Source organism: Oncorhynchus nerka, linkage group LG16 (assembly GCF_034236695.1).
Source record: "Oncorhynchus nerka isolate Pitt River linkage group LG16, Oner_Uvic_2.0, whole genome shotgun sequence".
Lineage (NCBI taxonomy): Eukaryota > Metazoa > Chordata > Actinopteri > Salmoniformes > Salmonidae > Oncorhynchus > Oncorhynchus nerka.
The window spans coordinates 46,390,266-46,410,265 of NC_088411.1; the positions used below are offsets into that span (position 1 = coordinate 46,390,266).

Sequence of the window (20,000 nt, forward strand, 5' to 3'; positions counted from 1 at the left end):
TACAACTGGCCCTCTCTCTAACAGTACAACTGGCCCCTCTAACAGTACAACTGGCCCCTCTAACAGTACAACTGGCCCTCTAACAGTACAACTGGCCCCTCTAACAGTACAACTGGCCCCTCTAACAGTACAACTGGCCCCTCTAACAACTGGCCCTAACAGTACTGGCCCCTCTAACAGTACAACTGGCCCTCTAACAGTACAACTGGCCCTCTAACAGTACTAACAGTACAACTGGCCTCTCTAACAGTACAACTGGCCCCTCTAACAGTACAACTGGCCTGGCCTGGCCCCTCTAACAGTACAACTGGCCCCTCTAACAGTACAACTGGCCCCTCTAACAGTACAACTGGCCCTGTACAACTGGCCCTCTAACAGTACAACTGGCCCTCTAACAGTAAACTGGCCCCTACAACTGGCCCTTCTAACAGTACAACTGGCACCTCTAACAGTACAACTGGCCTCTCTAACAGTACAACTGGCCCCTCTAACAGTACAACTGGCACCTCTAACAGTACAACTGGCCTCTCTAACAGTACAACTGGCCCCTCTAACAGTACAACTGGCCCCTCTAACAGTGGCCCCTCTAACAGTACAACTGGCCCCTCTAACAGTACAACTGGCCCCTCTAACAGTACAACTGGCCCCTCTAACAGTACAACTGGCCCCTCTAACAGTACAACTGGCCCTTCTAACAGTACAACTGGCACCTCTAACAGTACAACTGGCCTCTCTAACAGTACAACTGGCCCCTCTAACAGTACAACTGGCCCCTCTAACAGTGGCCCCTCTAACAGTACAACTGGCCCCTCTAACAGTACAACTGGCCCCTCTAACAGTACAACTGGCCCCTCTAACAGTACAACTGGCCCCTCTAACAGTACAACTGGCCCCTCTAACAGTACAACTGGCCCCTCTAACAGTACAACTGGCCCTTCTAACAGTACAACTGGCCTCTCTAACAGTACAACTGGCCCCTCTAACAGTACAACTGGCCCCTCTAACAGTACAACTGGCCCTTCTAACAGTACAACTGGCCCCTCTAACAGTACAACTGGCCCCTCTAACAGTACAACTGGCCCCTCTAACAGTACAACTGGCCCTCTAACAGTACAACTGGCCCCTCTAACAGTAACTGGCCCTCTAACTGGCCCCAGTACTAACAGTACAACTGGCCCTTCTAACAGTACAACTGGCCCCTCTGGCCCCTCTAACAGTACAACTGGCCCCTCTAACAGTACAACCCCTCTAACAGTACAACTGGCCCCTCTAACAGTACAACTGGCCTCTCTAACAGTACAACTGGCCCCTCTAACAGTACAACTGGCCCTTCTAACAGTACAACTGGCCCTTCTAACAGTACAACTGGCCTCTCTAACAGTACAACTGGCCCCTCTAACAGTACAACTGGCCCCTCTAACAGTACAACTGGCCCCTCTAACAGTACAACTGGCCCTAACTAACAGTACAACTGGCCTCTCTAACAGTACAACTGGCCCCTCTAACAGTACAACTGGCCCTTCTAACAGTACAACTGGCCCCTCTAACAGTACAACTGGCCCCTAACAGTACAACTAACAGTACAACTGGCCCCTCTAACAGTACTGGCCCTCTAACAGTACAACTGGCCCCTTCTAACAACAGTACAACTGGCCCCTCTAACTAAACAACAGTACAACTGGCCCCTCTAACAGTACAACTGGCCCCTCTAACAGTACAACAGTACAACTGGCCCTCTAACAGTGGCCCTAACAGTGGCCCCTAACAGTACAACTGGCCCCTCTAACAGTACAACTGGCCCCTCTAACAGTACAACTGGCCCCTCTAACAGTACAACTGGCCCCTCTAACAGTACAACTGGCCTCCTCTAACAGTACAACTGGCCTCTAACAGTACAACTGGCAACTGGCCTCTAACAGTACAACTGGCCCTTCTAACAGTACAACTGGCCCCTCTAACAGTACAACTGGCCCCTCTAACAGTACAACTGGCCTCTCTAACAGTACAACTGGCCCCTCTAACAGTACAACTGGCCTCTCTAACAGTACAACTGGCCCCTCTAACAGTACAACTGGCCCCTCTAACAGTACAACTGGCCCTTCTAACAGTACAACTGGCCCCTCTAACAGTACAACTGGCCCCTCTAACAGTACAACTGGCCCCTCTAACAGTACAACTGGCCCCTCTAACTGGCCCCTCAGTACAACTAACAGTACAACTGGCCCCTCTAACAGTACAACTGGCCTCTCTAACAGTACAACTGGCCCCTCTAACAGTACAACTGGCCTCTCTAACTGGGCCTCTCTAACAGTACAACTGGCCCCTCTAACAGTACAACTGGCCCCTCTAACAGTACAACTGGCCCTTCTAACAGTACTAACAGTACAACTGGCCCCTCTAACAGTACAACTGGCTCCTCTAACAGTACAACTGGCCCCTCTAACAGTACAACTGGCCCCTCTAACAGTAGAACTGGCCTCTCTAACAGTACAACTGGCCCCTCTAACAGTACAACTGGCCTCTCTAACAGTACAACTGGCCCCTCTAACAGTACAACTGGCCCCTCTAACAGTACAACTGGCCCTTCTAACAGTACAACTGGCCCCTCTAACAGTACAACTGGCCCCTCTAACAGTACAACTGGCCTCTCTAACAGTACAACTGGCCCCTCTAACAGTACAACTGGCCCCTCTAACAGTACAACTGGCCCCTCTAACAGTACAACTGGCCCCTCTAACAGTACAACTGGCCCCTCTAACAGTACAACTGGCCCCTCTAACAGTACAACAGTACAAAGTACAAAAGGGAGGTAGGGTGGTAGGGAGGTAGGGTGGTAGGGAGGTAGGGTGGTAGGGAGGTAGGGTGGTAGGGAGGTAGGTAGGTAACGTACTGGTCTGTGGAGACCTGAATACTAGAACAGCAGAAGAACCAGACACTATTAACAGCCATGGGAACAAACACACACTGGGAAGGAACAACCTTTCCCTATCAGAATCCTGTGGATGACCCCAATTACAGAAGAAGGAATTATTGGGAAACTACGTACTCTACAACCCAAAAAGTCCTGTGGTGCTGATGAAATTATCAAATATAAAGACCACAATTTCAAATTGGCTTTACTCAAACTCTTCAACATTATCCCCACTAATGGTATTTCCCCCGATATTTGGAACCGAGGATTGATCTCATCAATCTATAAAAACGGAGACAAATTTGACCGTTAAACAGCAATCTTGGGGAAAAAAACCAATTCTGTGCAGTATTATACATAGCAGATGACATCATTTCCTTGAAGAATACAACATCCTGAGCAGAAATGCAGATGGGATTTTTACCAAATGACTACAAACAGACCACACCCTCTTCACTGACAAACAGACCACACCCTCCTCACTGACAAACAGACCACACCCTCCTCACTGATAAACAGACCACACCCTCCTCACTGACAAACAGACCACACCCTCCTCACTGACAAACAGACCACACCCTCCTCACTGACAAACAGACCACACCCTCCTCACTGATAAACAGACCACACCCTCCTCACTGACAAACAGACCACACCCTCCTCACTGACAAACAGACCACACCCTCCTCACTGACAAACAGACCACACCCTCCTCACTGACAAACAGACCACACCCTTCTCACTGACAAACAGACCACACCCTCCTCACTGATAAACAGACCACACCCTCCTCACTGATAAACAGACCACACCCTCCTCACTGACAAACAGACCACACCCTCCTCACTGACAAACAGACCACACCCTCCTCACTGACAAACAGACCACACCCTCCTCACTGACAAACAGACCACACCCTCCTCACTGACAAACAGACCACACCCTCCTCACTGATAAACAGACCACACCCTCCTCACTGACAAACAGACCACACCCTCCTCACTGACAAACAGACCACACCCTCCTCACTGACAAACAGACCACACCCTCCTCACTGACAAACAGACCACACCCTCCTCACTGACAAACAGACCACACCCTCCTCACTGACAAACAGACCACACCCTCCTCACTGACAAACAGACCACACCCTCCTCACTGACAAACAGACCACACCTTCTTCACTGACAAACAGACCACACCCTCCTCATTGACAAACAGACCACACCCTCCTCACTGACAAACAGACCACACCCTCCTCACTGACAAACAGACCACACCCTCCAAACTGACAAACAGACCACACCCTCCTCACTGACAAACAGACCACACCCTCCTCACTGACAAACAGACCACACCCTCCTCAAACAGACCACACCCTGACAAACAGACCACACCCTCCTCACTGACAAACAGACCACACCCTCCTCACTGATAAACAGACCACACCCTCCTCACTGACAAACAGACCACACCCTCCTCACTGACAAACAGACCACACCCTCCTCACTGACAAACAGACCACACCCTCCTCACTGACAAACAGACCACACCCTCCTCACTGACAAACAGACCACACCCTCCTCACTGACAAACAGACCACACCCTCCTCACTGACAAACAGACCACACCCTCCTCACTGACAAACAGACCACACCCTCTTCACTGACAAACAGACCACACCCTCCTCACTGACAAACAGACCACACCCTCCTCACTGACAAACAGACCACATCCTCCTCACTGACAAACAGACCACACCCTCCTCACTGACAAACAGACCACATCCTCCTCACTGACAAACAGACCACACCCTCCTCACTGATAAACAGACAACACCCTCCACACATTGAGAGAGAGGTTGTTGACCTGGTTGTTGTCCTGTACCTGGAAGAGGAAAATATTAAGTCTGTCACGTTCGCTGGAATAATGGTCGAAACAAGTCACAGCGGATTTTGAGTTCCACATAATTTATTAATAGTTGAACTTAGTTGAACAAAAACAATAAACAATAAACTAAACCGTGACAACAGAGGTGCTACGTGCATTTACTCAAAACAATTTCCCATAAACCACAGGTGGAAAAAATACTTAAATATGATCCCCAACGATTACCAGCTGCCTCTAATTGGGAATCATACCAAAACACCAACATAGAAAAAACTAAATAGAACCTCACATAGAAAATATAAACTAGACTAAACCCCTAGTCACACCCTGACCTACTCTACCATAGAAAATAAAGGCTTTCAGAACGTGACAGTCCCCCCCTCCAAAAGGTGCAGACTCCGACCGCAAAACCTGAAACAAAAATGGAGGGTTAGGGGGGAGGGGTGTCTAGTGTCGGTAGCGGCTCTGGTGTGGGGCGAAGAACCCGCTCATCCCACAGATCCAGCCATGGACCCAGGCTGAACACTGTGCCCGGACTGGACCTAGGTGCAGAAGAAGACTCCTGCTATGGAGCGGGACTGGACGCTGTGTCTGGACTGGGCATCGGGGCAGAAAAGGGCTCCTGCCATAGAGCGGGACTGGACGCTGTGTCTGGACTGGGCATCGGGGCAGAGAAGGGCTCCTGCCATGGAGCTGGACTGGACGCTGTGTCTGGACTGGGCATCGGCACAAAAGAAGACTCTGGCCTTGGAGTTGAACTGGACATCGGCGCAGGGGAAGGGAAGGCTCCGGCCATGGAGCTGGAGATTCCGGACCATTGACCATCTCAGGAGGTTCCTGACCGTGGACCGTCGCCGGAGGTTCCGGTCCGGGAACCATCGCCAGAAGCTCTGGACTGGGAACTGTCGCCGGAAGCTCTGGACTGGGAACTGTCGCAGGAAGCCTGGTGCATGGGGCCGGCACAGGACGTACCTGACTGGGGACACACACTTCAGGGAGAGTGCGAGGTGCAGGCACAGGACGTACCCGACTGTGGAGACGTACTGGTGACCTGGTGCGTATAGCCGGCATCAATTGTACCAGAACTTTAACACATTTCTCAGGGCGAGTACGGGGAGCTGACTCAGGTGGCATCGGACGGCTAACACGCTCCTCAGGGCGAGTACGGGGAGCTGACTCAGGTGGCATCGGACGGCTAACACGCTCCTCAGGACGAGTACGGGGAGCTGACTCAGGTGGCATCGGACGGCTAAAACGCTCCTCAGGACGAGTACGGGGAGCTGACTCAGGTGGCATCGGACAGCTAACACGCTCCTCAGGGCGAATGCCGTGCATACTACGCCAAACCAACAGCTCTCTCGCTTCACTCTCCTCCAATTTATCCAACAACTCCTCAACGGTCTCTGACTCACCCCTCAACTTCGCCGACCACCCCTTGTTTTTTTTGAGGCTGCTTCTTGGGCGTCGTGGCCGTGAACCCTGTCGTCATCGCTGTCCTCCATTACCTCCTTCCGTCTGAGGAAGGGTTTCGCATCTCCCCATCACTTCTTCCCATGTCCAGAAATCCTTCACCTGATGAACACACTGATTGGTCCTAGTTTGATGGGATATTCTGGAAACGGTCTCTGAGGGGTGGGGTTAAGGAGATTTGTGGGATGGACTGAGAGTAGCTGAGGGGTAGCTGAGGGGTGGGGTTACGGAGATAGGTGGGATGGACTGAGAGTAGCTGAGGGGTGGGGTTAAGGTGATTGGTTGGATGGACTGAGAGTAGCTGAGGGGTGGGGTTAAGGTGGGATGGACTGAGAGTAGCTGAGGGGTTAAAAGCTCATGTTCATAATAAACTCAGCAAAAAAAGAAACGTCCTCTCACTGTCAACTGAGTTTATTTTCAGAAAACTTAACGTGTAAATATTTGTATGAACATAACAAGATTCAACAACTGAGACATAAACTGAACAAGATCTAATGACATGTAACAGAAATGGAATAATGTGAAAAAATGTGTCCCTGAACAAAGGGTGGGTCAAAAGCAACAGTCAGTATCTGGTGTGGCCACCAGCTGCATTAAGTACTGCAGTGCATCTCCTCAGCATGGCTGGTGGCATTGTCATGCTGGAGGGTCATGTCAGGATGAGCCTGCAGGAAGGGTACCACATGAGGGAGGAGGATGTCTTCCCTGTAACGCACAGCGTTGAGATTGCCTGCAATGACAACAAGCTCAGTCCGATGATGCTGTGACACACCGCCCCAGACCATGACGGACCCTCCACCTCCAAATCGATCCCGCTCCAGAGTACAGGATTCAGTGTAACGCTCATTCCTTCGACGATAAACTCGAATCCGACCATCACCCCTGGTGAGACAAATCCTAGACTCGTCAGTGAAGAGCACTTTTTGCCAGTCCTGTCTGGTCCTGCGACGGTGGGTTTGTGCCCATAGGTGACGTTGTTGCCGGTGATGTCTGGTGAGGACCTGCCTTACAACAGGCCTACAAGCCCTCAGTCCAACCTCTCTCTGCCTATTGTGGACAGTCTTAGCACTGATGGAGGGATTGTGCGTTCCTGGTGTAACTCGGGCAGTTGTTGTTGCCATCCTGTACCTGACCCACAGGTGTGATGTTAAAATGTACCAATCCTGTGCAGGTTTTGTTACACGTGGTCTGCCACTGCGAGGACGATCAGCTGTCCGTCCTGTCTCCTTGTAGCGCTGTCTTAGGCGTCTCACAGTACGGACTTTGCAATTTATTGCAATTTATTGCCCTGGCCACATCTGCAGTCATGCCTCCTTGCAGCATGCCTAAGCCATTTCACACAGATGAGCAGGGACCGTGGGCATCTTTCTTTTGGTGTTTTTCAGAGTCAGTAGAAAGGCCTCTTTAGTGTCCTAAGTTTTCATAACTGTGACCTTAATTGCCTACCGTCTGTAAGCTGTTAGTGTCTTAACGACCGTTCCACAACAAGCATGGGAAACAGTGTTTAAACCCTGTACAATAAAGATCTGTGAAGTTATTTGTTTTTAAACTAATTATCTTTGAAAGACAGGGTCCTGAAAAAAGGACATTTCGTTTTTTTGCTGAGTTTAGTTATGACTGAAAACAGGATGTACAATGTATACTATCTATTGTACAGTATCTAAGTACTATCTAGGTAAAACAAAAAGACCATGCTGCTCCTTTCCTCTCTACCTAACCTCCCCTCACAGTCCCTTCAGTTTCCCCTTAAGTCCTGTTAGTTTGGCTGCTCAGCCTACCATAGTTATCTCCCTCCCATTAACAACCAATCAGAGAGCTTGGAAATGCGCATCTGGACAGTGCACCCGCCCACTCAGGTCAGAGGGTCTGAAAGGGAGAAGACGTCATGTTTCTGAGGACGTTTTAATATCTGTCACGTTCTGACCTTTATTTCTGTTGTGTTGTCATTATTTAGTACGCATTTAGTATGGTCAGGGTGTGAGTTGGGTGGGCAGTCTATGTTTGTTTTTCTATGTTTTTCTATTATATGAGGGCGTAGGGTTGAGACAGGAGTTGATGGACTGTCACGTTCTGACCTTTATTTCCGTTGTGTTGTCATTATTTAGTATGGTCAGGGCGTGAGTTGGGGTGGGCAGTCTATGTTTGTTTTTCTATGATTTTGGGATTTCTGTTTCGGCCTAGTATGGTTCTCAATCAGAGGCAGGTGTCGTTAGTTGTCTCTGATTGAGAATCATACTTAGGTAGCCTGGGTTTCACTGTGTGTTTGTGGGTGTTTGTTTCCGTGTCTGTGTTTTTCACTACACGGTACTATTTGGGTTTTCGTTCGTTCCACGTTTATTGTTTTTTTGTATTCAGTTGTTCATGTTGAGTATTTCTTATTAAAATAACCATGGACACTTACCACGCCGCAAATTGGTCCTCCGATCCTTCTCGCCTCTCCTCTTCAGAAGAAGAGGAGGAAATCCCTTACAATGTCTGAATGTTTTCCGTCTAAATAACCACAACAACAAGGTTCCAAGCCAATGGGATTACCACAGTCAGAAACAGCTGTCCAATGGTATTGGAGGACAACATATGTCATTGAATCAATGTACACTAAAAACTAATGTGCGGTGAAAATCGGCAACAAGCAAACAGACTTCTTCTCTCAGGGGAGTGAAACAGGGCTGTCCAATAAGTCCAACACTATTTAACATCTACATTAATGAACTGGCCAAAACAGTAGAAGAACCTGCAGCACCTGGTCTCACCCTACACAACACTGAAATCAAGGCACCTGGTTTCACCCTACACAACACTGAAATCAAGGCACCTGGTCTCACCCTACACAGCACTGAAATCTGCAGCACCTGGTCTCACCCTACACAGCACTGAAATCAAGGCACCTGGTTTCACCCTACACAACACTGAAATCAAGGCACCTGGTTTCACCCTAAACAACACTGAAATCAAGGGTATGCTGTACAGAGATGACCTGGTCTGACCGTTAATCACAGGTTCTGTCAGACCTGGGCTCTGACCGTTAACCACAGGTTCTGTCAGACCTGGGCTCTGACCGTTAATCACAGGTTCTGTCAGACCTGGGCTCTGACCATTAACCACAGGTTCTGTCAGACCTGGGCTCTGACCGTTAACCACAGGTTCTGTCAGACCTGGGCTCTGACCGTTAACCACAGGTTCTGTCTGACCTGGGCTCTGACCGTTAACCACAGGTTCTGTCAGACCTGGGCTCTGACCGTTAACCACAGGTTCTGTCAGACCTGGGCTCTGACCTTTAACCACAGGTTCTGTCAGACCTGGGCTCTGACCGTTAACCACAGGTTCTGTCTGACCTGGGCTCTGACCGTTAACCACAGGTTCTGTCAGACCTGGGCTCTGACCGTTAACCACAGGTTCTGTCAGACCTGGGCTCTGACCATTAACCACAGGTTCTGTCAGACCTGGGCTCTGACCGTTAACCACAGGTTCTGTCAGACCTGGGCTCTGACCGTTAACCACAGGTTCTGTCAGACCTGGGCTCTGACCATTAACCACAGGTTCTGTCAGACCTGGGCTCTGACCATTAACCACAGGTTCTGTCAGACCTGGGCTCTGACCGTTAACCACAGGTTCTGTCAGACCTGGACTCTGACCGTTAACCACAGGTTCTGTCTGACCTGGGCTCTGACCGTTAACCACAGGTTCTGTCTGACCTGGGCTCTGACCGTTAACCACAGGTTCTGTCAGACCTGGGCTCTGACCGTTAACCACAGGTTCTGTCAGACTGAATATAATGATATTCCAAAATACTTCCAGAACTCAGGATGACTAATATAAATTATATTTGGACCTATTAGAACACACCAAAAATGTCACGTATCTAGGACTAAATATCAGCAACACAGGTAGCTTTCACATGGCTGTGAATGAGCTGAGAGACAAAGCAATCTATGCCATTAAAAGGATAATTAAAATCAAAATTCCAATTAGAAACTCCAATTAACGCGTGTAGAGCCGAATTGGGCCAATACCCCTCTCCTTTATTAGACTAGAAAAAATGAGTCATCAAATTTTACAACCATCTAAAAACAAGTGACCCCAAAACATTCCATCACACAGCTCTACAATGTCAAGAGATGAAACAAGAGTCCCCTCAGCCAGCTGGTTCTGAGGCTCAGTTCACTAATCCAAACCAACCCCATAGAGCCTTAGGACAGCACTCAGCCAGCTGGTTCTGAGGCTCAGTTCACTAACCCAAACCAACCCCATAGAGCCTCAGGACAGCACTCAGCCAGCTGGTTCTGAGGCTCAGTTCATCAACTCAAACCAACCCCATAGAGCCTCAGGACAGCACTCAGCCAGCTGGTTCTGAGGCTCAGTTCACCAACTCAAACCAACCCCATAGAGCCTCAGGACAGCACTCAGCCAGCTGGTTCTGAGGCTCAGTTCACCAACTCAAACCAACCCCATAGAGCCTCAGGACAGCACTCAGCCAGCTGGTTCTGAGGCTCAGTTCACCAACTCAAACCAACCCCATAGAGCCTCAGGACAGCACTCAGCCAGCTGGTTCTGAGGCTCAGTTCACCAACTCAAACCAACCCCATAGAGCCTCAGGACAGCACTCAGCCAGCTGGTTCTGAGGCTCAGTTCACCAACTCAAACCAACCCCATAGAGCCTCAGGACAGCACTCAGCCAGCTGGTTCTGAGGCTCAGTTCACCAACTCAAACCAACCCCATAGAGCCTCAGGACAGTACTCAGCCAGCTGGTTCTGAGGCTCAGTTCACTAACTCAAACCAACCCCATAGAGCCTCAGGACAGTACTCAGCCAGCTGGTTCTGAGGCTCAGTTCACTAACCCAAACCAACCCCATAGAGCCTCAGGACAGCACTCAGCCAGCTGGTTCTGAGACTCAGTTCACTAACCCAAACCAACCCCATAGAGCCTCAGGACAGCACTCAGCCAGCTGGTTCTGAGGCTCAGTTCACTAACCCAAACCAACCCCATAGAGCCTCAGGACAGCACTCAGCCAGCTGGTTCTGAGGCTCAGTTCACCAACCCAAACCAGCCCCATAGAGCCTCAGGACAGCACTCAGCCAGCTGGTTCTGAGGCTCAGTTCATCAACTCAAACCAGCCCCATAGAGCCTCAGGACAGCACTCAGCCAGCTGGTTCTGAGGCTCAGTTCATCAACTCAAACCAACCCCATAGAGCCTCAGGACAGCACTCAGCCAGCTGGTTCTGAGGCTCAGTTCACCAACTCAAACCAACCCCATAGAGCCTCAGGACAGCACTCAGCCAGCTGGTTCTGAGGCTCAGTTCACCAACTCAAACCAACCCCATAGAGCCTCAGGACAGCACTCAGCCAGCTGGTTCTGAGGCTCAGTTCACCAACTCAAACCAACCCCATAGAGCCTCAGGACAGCACTCAGCCAGCTGGTTCTGAGGCTCAGTTCACCAACTCAAACCAACCCCATAGAGCCTCAGGACAGCACTCAGCCAGCTGGTTCTGAGGCTCAGTTCACCAACTCAAACCAACCCCATAGAGCCTCAGGACAGTACTCAGCCAGCTGGTTCTGAGGCTCAGTTCACTAACCCAAACCAACCCCATAGAGCCTCAGGACAGCACTCAGCCAGCTGGTTCTGAGACTCAGTTCACTAACCCAAACCAACCCCATAGAGCCTCAGGACAGCACTCAGCCAGCTGGTTCTGAGGCTCAGTTCACTAACCCAAACCAACCCCATAGAGCCTCAGGACAGCACTCAGCCAGCTGGTTCTGAGGCTCAGTTCACCAACCCAAACCAACCCCATAGAGCCTCAGGACAGCACTCAGCCAGCTGGTTCTGAGGCTCAGTTCACTAACCCAAACCAGCCCCATAGAGCCTCAGGACAGCACTCAGCCAGCTGGTTCTGAGGCTCAGTTCACCAACTCAAACCAACCCCATAGAGCCTCAGGACAGCACTCAGCCACCTGGTTCTGAGGCTCAGTTCACTAACCCAAACCAACCCCGTAGAGCCTCAGGACAGCACTCAGCCAGCTGGTTCTGAGGCTCAGTTCACCAACTCAAACCAACCCCATAGAGCCTCAGGACAGCAGTCAGCCAGCTGGTTCTGAGGCTCAGTTCACCAACTCAAACCAACCCCATAGAGCCTCAGGACAGCACTCAGCCAGCTGGTTCTGAGGCTCAGTTCACCAACTCAAACCAACCCCATAGAGCCTCAGGACAGCACTCAGCCAGCTGGTTCTGAGGCTCAGTTCACCAACCCAAACCAACCCCATAGAGCCTCAGGACAGCACTCAGCCAGCTGGTTCTGAGGCTCAGTTCACTAACCCAAACCAACCCCATAGAGCCTCAGGACAGCACTCAGCCAGCTGGTTCTGAGGCTCAGTTCACCAACCCAAACCAACCCCATAGAGCCTCAGGACAGCACTCAGCCAGCTGGTTCTGAGGCTCAGTTCACTAACCCAAACCAACCCCATAGAGCCTCAGGACAGCACTCAGCCAGCTAGTTCTGAGGCTCAGTTCACCAACCCAAACCAACCCCATAGAGCCTCAGGACAGCACTCAGCCAGCTGGTTCTGAGGCTCAGTTCACCAACCCAAACCAACCCCATAGAGCCTCAGGACAGCACTCAGCCAGCTGGTTCTGAGGCTCAGTTCACCAACCCAAACCAACCCCATAGAGCCTCAGGACAGTACTCAGCCAGCTGGTTCTGAGGCTCAGTTCACCAACCCAAACCAACCCCATAGAGCCTCAGGACAGTACTCAGCCAGCTGGTTCTGAGGCTCAGTTCACCAACTCAAACCAACCCCATAGAGCCTCAGGACAGCACTCAGCCAGCTGGTTCTGAGGCTCAGTTCACCAACTCAAACCAACCCCATAGAGCCTCAGGACAGCACTCAGCCAGCTGGTTCTGAGGCTCAGTTCACCAACTCAAACCAACCCCATAGAGCCTCAGGACAGCACTCAGCCACCTGGTTCTGAGGCTCAGTTCACTAACCCAAACCAACCCCATAGAGCCTCAGGACAGCACTCAGCCAGCTGGTTCTGAGGCTCAGTTCACCAACTCAAACCAACCCCATAGAGCCTCAGGACAGCACTCAGCCAGCTGGTTCTGAGGCTCAGTTCACCAACCCAAACCAACCCCATAGAGCCTCAGGACAGCACTCAGCCAGCTGGTTCTGAGGCTCAGTTCACCAACCCAAACCAACCCCATAGAGCCTCAGGACAGCACTCAGCCAGCTGGTTCTGAGGCTCAGTTCACTAACCCAAACCAACCCCTTAGAGCCTCAGGACAGCACTCAGCCAGCTGGTTCTGAGGCTCAGTTCACCAACTCAAACCAACCCCATAGAGCCTCAGGACAGCACTCAGCCAGCTGGTTCTGAGGCTCAGTTCACTAACCCAAACCAACCCCATAGAGCCTCAGGACAGCACTCAGCCAGCTGGTTCTGAGGCTCAGTTCACTAACTCAAACCAACCCCATAGAGCCTCAGGACAGGACTCAGCCAGCTGGTTCTGAGGCTCAGTTCACCAACTCAAACCAACCCCATAGAGCCTCAGGACAGCACTCAGCCAGCTGGTTCTGAGGCTCAGTTCACCAACTCAAACCAACCCCATAGAGCCTCAGGACAGCACTCAGCCAGCTGGTTCTGAGGCTCAGTTCACCAACCCAAACCAACCCCATAGAGCCTCAGGACAGCACTCAGCCAGCTGGTTCTGAGGCTCAGTTCACTAACCCAAACCAACCCCATAGAGCCTCAGGACAGCACTCAGAAAATCTGGCCCAACCAAATCATCACAAAGCAAAAATACAAATATATCACCTATTGGAAAGACACCACAAAAAAACAAAGTAAACTTCAATGCTATTTGGTTCTAAACAGACAGTACATGATGGCAGACTATCTGACCACTGTGACTGATGGAAAACTGAGGAAAACACTGACTAGGTACAGACTCAGAGAGGACAGTCTGGCTATAGAGACCGGTCATCACAGACAAACCTGGCTGACCAGAGAGGACAGTCTGGCTATAGAGACCGGTCGTCACAGACAAACCTGGCTCCCCAGAGAGGACAGTCTGGCTATAGAGACCGGTCGTCACAGACAAACCTGGCTGACAGAGAGGACATTCTGGCTATAGAGACCGGTCGTCACAGACAAACCTGGCTGCCCAGAGAGGACAGTCTGGCCATAGAGACCGGTCGTCACAGACAAACCTGGCTGCCCAGAGAGGACAGTCTGGCTATAGAGACCTGTCGTCACAGACAAACCTGGCTGCCCAGAGAGGACAGTCTGGCTATAGAGACCTGTCATCACAGACAAACCTGGCTGCCCAGAGAGGACAGTCTGGCTATAGAGACCGGTCGTCACAGACCAACCTGGCTGCCCAGAGAGGACAGTCTGGCTATAGAGACCGGTCGTCACAGACCAACCTGGCTACTCAGAGAGGACAGGCTGTGCTCACTCTGCTCCAGGGGAGAGGTAGAGACAGAGCTACATTTCCTATTACACTGTGACAAATACTAAAACCTAAGAGAATATTTATTTCTAATATCTAATATTTATTGGGTGAAAAGACTGAATGTGCAGTTTGTGTCTTCTCAGTCAGGTTGGGACTAGTCTACTACCAGGTCATGTGTCTTCTCAGTCAGGTTGAGACTGGTCTACTACCAGGTCATGTGTCTTCTCAGTCAGGTTGAGACTGGTCTACTACCAGGTCATGTGTCTTCTCAGTCAGGTTGGGACTAGTCTACTACCAGGTCATGTGTCTTCTCAGTCAGGTTGAGACTGGTCTACTACCAGGTCATGTGTCTTCTCAGTCATGTTGAGACTGCTCTACTACCAGGTCATGTGTCTTCTCAGTCATGTTGACACTGGTCTACTACCAGGTCATGTGTCTTCTCAGTCATGTTGACACTGGTCTACTACCAGGTCATGTGTCTTCTCAGTCAGGTTGAGACTGGTCTACTACCAGGCCATGTGTCTTCTCAGTCATGTTGACACTGGTCTACTACCAGGTCATGTGTCTTCTCAGTCAGGTTGAGACTGGTCTACTACCAGGTCATGTGTCTTCTCAGTCATGTTGAGACTGGTCTACTACCAGGTCATGTGTCTTCTCAGTTAGGTTGAGACTGGTCTACTACCAGGTCATGTGTCTTCTCAGTCATGTTGAGACTGGTCTACTACCAGGCCATGTGTCTTCTCAGTCATGTTGACACTGGTCTACTACCAGGTCATGTGTCTTCTCAGTCAGGTTGAGCCTGGTCTAATACCAGGCCACGTGTCTTCTCAGTCAGGTTGGGACTAGTCTACTACCAGGTCATGTGTCTTCTCAGTCAGGTTGACACTGGTCTACTACCAGGTCATGTGTCTTCTCAGTCAGGTTGACACGGGTCTACTACCAGGTCATGTGTCTTCTCAGTCAGGTTGAGACTGCTCTACTACCAGGTCATGTGTCTTCTCAATCAGGTTGAGACTGGTCTACTACCAGGTCATGTGTCTTCTCAGTCATGTTGACACTGGTCTACTACCAGGTCATGTGTCTTCTCAGTCATGTTGACACTGGTCTACTACCAGGTCAAGTGTCTTCTCAGTCAGGTTGAGACTGGTCTACTACCAGGCCATGTGTCTTCTCAGTCATGTTGACACTGGTCTACTACCAGGTCATGTGTCTTCTCAGTCAGGTTGAGACTGGTCTACTACCAGGTCATGTGTCTTCTCAGTCAGGTTGAGACTGGTCTACTACCATGTCATGTGTCTTCTCAGTCATGTTGAGACTGGTCTACTACCAGGTCATGTGTCTTCTCAGTTAGGTTGAGACTGGTCTACTACCAGGTCATGTGTCTTCTCAGTCAGGTTGAGACTGGCCTACTACCATGTCATGTGTCTTCTCAGTCATGTTGAGACTGGTCTACTACCAGGTCATGTGTCTTCTCAGTTAGGTTGAGACTGGTCTAGGTCATGTGTCTTCTCAGCCTGGTCTAATACCAGGCCACGTGTCTTCTCAGTCAGGTTGGGACTAGTCTACTACCAGGTCATGTGTCTTCTCAGTCAGGTTGACACTGGTCTACTACCAGGTCATGTGTCTTCTCAGTCAGGTTGAGACTGCTCTACTACCAGGTCATGTATCTTCTCAGTCAGGTTGAGACTGGTCTACTACCAGGTCATGTGTCTTCTCAGTCAGGTTGAGACTGCTCTACTACCAGGTCATGTATCTTCTCAGTCAGGTTGAGACTGCTCTACTACCAGGTCATGTGTCTTCTCAGTCAGGTTGAGACTGGTCTACTACCAGGTCATGTGTCTTCTCAGTCAGGTTGAGACTGCTCTACTACCAGGTCATGTGTCTTCTAGGTCAGGTTGAGACTGGTCTACTACCATGTCATGTGTCTTCTCAGTCAGGTTGAGACTGGTCTACTACCAGGTCATGTGTCTTCTCAGTCAGGTTGAGCGTGGTCTACCATCAGGTCATGTGTCTTCTCAGTCAGGTTGAGACTGCTCTACTACCAGGCCATGTGTCTTCTCAGCCAGGTTGAGACTGGTCTACTACCAGGCCATGTGTCTTCTCAGCCAGGTTGAGACTTGTCTACTACCAGGCCATGTGTCTTCTCAGTCAGGTTGAGACTGCTCTACTACCAGGTCATGTATCTTCTCAGTCAGGTTGAGACTGGTCTACTACCAGGTCATGTGTCTTCTCAGTCAGGTTGAGACTGCTCTACTACCAGGTCATGTATCTTCTCAGTCAGGTTGAGACTGCTCTACTACCAGGTCATGTGTCTTCTCAGTCAGGTTGAGACTGGTCTACTACCAGGTCATGTGTCTTCTCAGTCAGGTTGAGACTGCTCTACTACCAGGTCATGTGTCTTCTAGGTCAGGTTGAGACTGGTCTACTACCATGTCATGTGTCTTCTCAGTCAGGTTGAGACTGGTCTACTACCAGGTCATGTGTCTTCTCAGTCAGGTTGAGCGTGGTCTACCATCAGGTCATGTGTCTTCTCAGTCAGGTTGAGACTGCTCTACTACCAGGCCATGTGTCTTCTCAGCCAGGTTGAGACTGGTCTACTACCAGGCCATGTGTCTTCTCAGCCAGGTTGAGACTTGTCTACTACCAGGCCATGTGTCTTCTCAGCCAGGTTGAGACTGGTCTACTACCAGGTCATGTGTCTTCTCAGTCAGGTTGAGACTGGTCTACTACCAGGTCATGTGTCTTCTCAGTCAGGTTGAGCGTGGTCTACTACCAGGTCATGTGTCTTCTCAGCCAGGTTGAGACTGGTCTACTACCAGGTCATGTGTCTTCTCAGTCAGGTTGAGTCTATTGCTGTAATGTAACACTGTTGTTCTCATTGATATTGTTGTTGTAGTTGCTGTTAATGGTAATACCATATCCACTACTACTACTACCACTGTTATGATGACTTTATCACTGTTGGTCCCAATATTGCTGTTTAACTTTGACAATGTAAGTGATTTAACTTTCCATGTAAATAAAGTCTACTGAATTGAAAGTGAGAGTAGAGATCGAGAGAGAGACAGAAAAACATATCCTGTGTGTGTGTGTGTGTGTGTGTGTGTGTGCGTGTGGGTGTGCGTGTGTGCGTGTGTGTGTGTGTGTGCGTGTGTGTGTGTGCGTGTGTGTAGGTGTGTGTGTAGGTGTGTAGGTGTGTGCGTGTGTGTGTGTGTGTGCGTGTGTGTGTAGGTGTGTGTGTGTGTGTGTGTGTGTGTAGGTGTGTGTGCGTAGGTGTGTGTGTGTGTGTGTGTGTGCTACTTACCATAGACGATAAGCGTGGCGGTACTACTGCGTCTCCTGGCTACATGGTTACGTGCCACACAGGTGTAGTTGGCCGTGTCAGAGAGACGGGCCTGTTTAATAATGAGGTCATGATCAATGGTCATCAGGAAGTTAGGGTCCTGAGATGGGTCTATGGTTTCCTCATTCTTTAACCAGTCAACCTGGGGGGTGTGAGGGGTGAGAGGGGAGGCAGGGAGACCAGTTAGAGTCCTGAGCTGGGTCAGTTAGAGAAGACAGAGAGAACACCACACAGACAAAGGCACAGACAGACAGACACACACACACACACACACCGAAAAGAACAACACACACACACACATATGAACACACCAACAAAGGAGCGCAAACACACAAGTCACCCAGGACTGAGCCAATCCTGCAATGTCCCAATGCTAACACTGGATGACATTTACCAAACAAATGCATATGTTTGGTGATATAAATATGAATATTTCCCTGTCACTCCTGAGGAGTGATGAAAAGGAGGAGGAGTGAAGAGGAGGGATGAAGAGGAGGAGGAGTGATGAGGAGTGATGAAGAGGGGGAGTGATGAAGAGGAGGTGGAGTGAAGAGGAGGGATAAAGAGGAGGAGTGATGGGGAGTGATGAAAAGGAGGAGAAGTGAAGAGGGATGAAGAGGAGGAGTGAAGAGGAGGGATGAAGAGGAGGAGTGATGAAGAGTGATGAAGAGGGGGAGTGATGAAGAGGAGGGATGAAGAGGAGGAGGAGTGATGAGGAGTGATGAAGAGAAGTGATGATGAGTGAGGAAGAGGAGGAGAAGTGATGAGGAGTGATGAGGAGTGATGAAGAGAAGTGATGAAGAGGAGGTGAAGTGATGAGGAGTGATGAAGAGGAGGAAGAGTGATGAGGAGAAGTGATGAGGAGGAGAAGTGATGAGGAGTGAGGAAGAGAAGTGATGAAGAGGAGGAGAAGTGATGAGGAGTGATGAAGAGGAGGAAGAGTGATGAGGAGTGATGAGGAGAAGCGATGAGGAGTGATGAAGAGAAGTGATGAGGAGGAGGAAGAGTGATGAGGAGTAATGAGGAGAAGTGATGAGGAGTGACGAAGAAATGATGATGAAGAGGAGGCGTGATGAAGATAAGGAGTCATGAAGATGGCGATCGATGAAGAGGAGTGATGAGGAGTGATAAAGAGGAGGAAGAGTGATGAGGAGTGATGAGGAGAAGCGATGAGGAGTGATGAAGAGGAGGAAGAGTGATTATGAGTGATGAAGAGGAGGATAAGTGATGAGGAGTGATGAAGAGGAGGAAGAGTGATGAGGAGTGATGAGGAGTGATGAGGAGAAGCGATGAGGAGTGATGAAGAGGAGGAAGAGTGATGAGGAGTGATGAAGAGAAGTGATTATGAGTGATGAAGAGGAGGATAAGTGATGAGGAGGAGGAAGAGTGATGAGGAGTGATGAGGAGAAGCGATGAAGAGTGATGAAGAGGAGGAAGAGTAATGAGGAGTGATGAGGAGAAGTGATGAGGAGTGACGAAGAAATGATGATGAAGAGGAGGCGTGATGAAGATAAGGAGTCATGAAGATGGCGATGGATGAAGAGGAGTGATGAGGAGTGATGAGGAGTGATGAAGAGAAGTGATGAGTGATGAGGAGTGATGAAGAGTGATGAAGAGAAGGAAGAGTGATGAGGAGTGATGAAGAGAAGTGATGATGAGTCATGAAGAGGAGGATAAGTGATGAGGAGTGATGAAGAGTGATGAAGAGAAGGAAGAGTGATGAGGAGTGATGAAGAGTGATGAAGAGAAGGAAGAGTGATGAGGAGTGATGAAGAGTGATGAAGAGAAGGAAGAGTGATGAGGAGTGATGAAGAGTGATGAAGAGAAGGAAGAGTGATGAGGAGTGATGAGGAGAAGTGATGAGGTGTGATGAAGAGAAGGAAGAGTGATGAGGAGAAGTGAGGAGAAGTGATGAGGAGCGATGAAGAGGAGGAAGAGTGAT

The 20,000-nt window shown here is 50.0% G+C and overlaps 1 protein-coding gene across 1 annotated transcript in view; it reads right to left on the reverse strand.

Moving 5' to 3' along the window:
* Positions 1 to 20,000, reverse strand: part of LOC135561189 (netrin receptor UNC5B-b-like) — a 164,136-nt gene that overhangs the window by 128,378 nt on the left and 15,758 nt on the right. Inside the window, exon 5 of the mRNA XM_065002335.1 lies at positions 18,020 to 18,200. Within this exon, the coding sequence (XP_064858407.1) occupies positions 18,020 to 18,200 (181 nt within the window). The remainder of the gene's footprint in view (positions 1 to 18,019; positions 18,201 to 20,000) is intronic.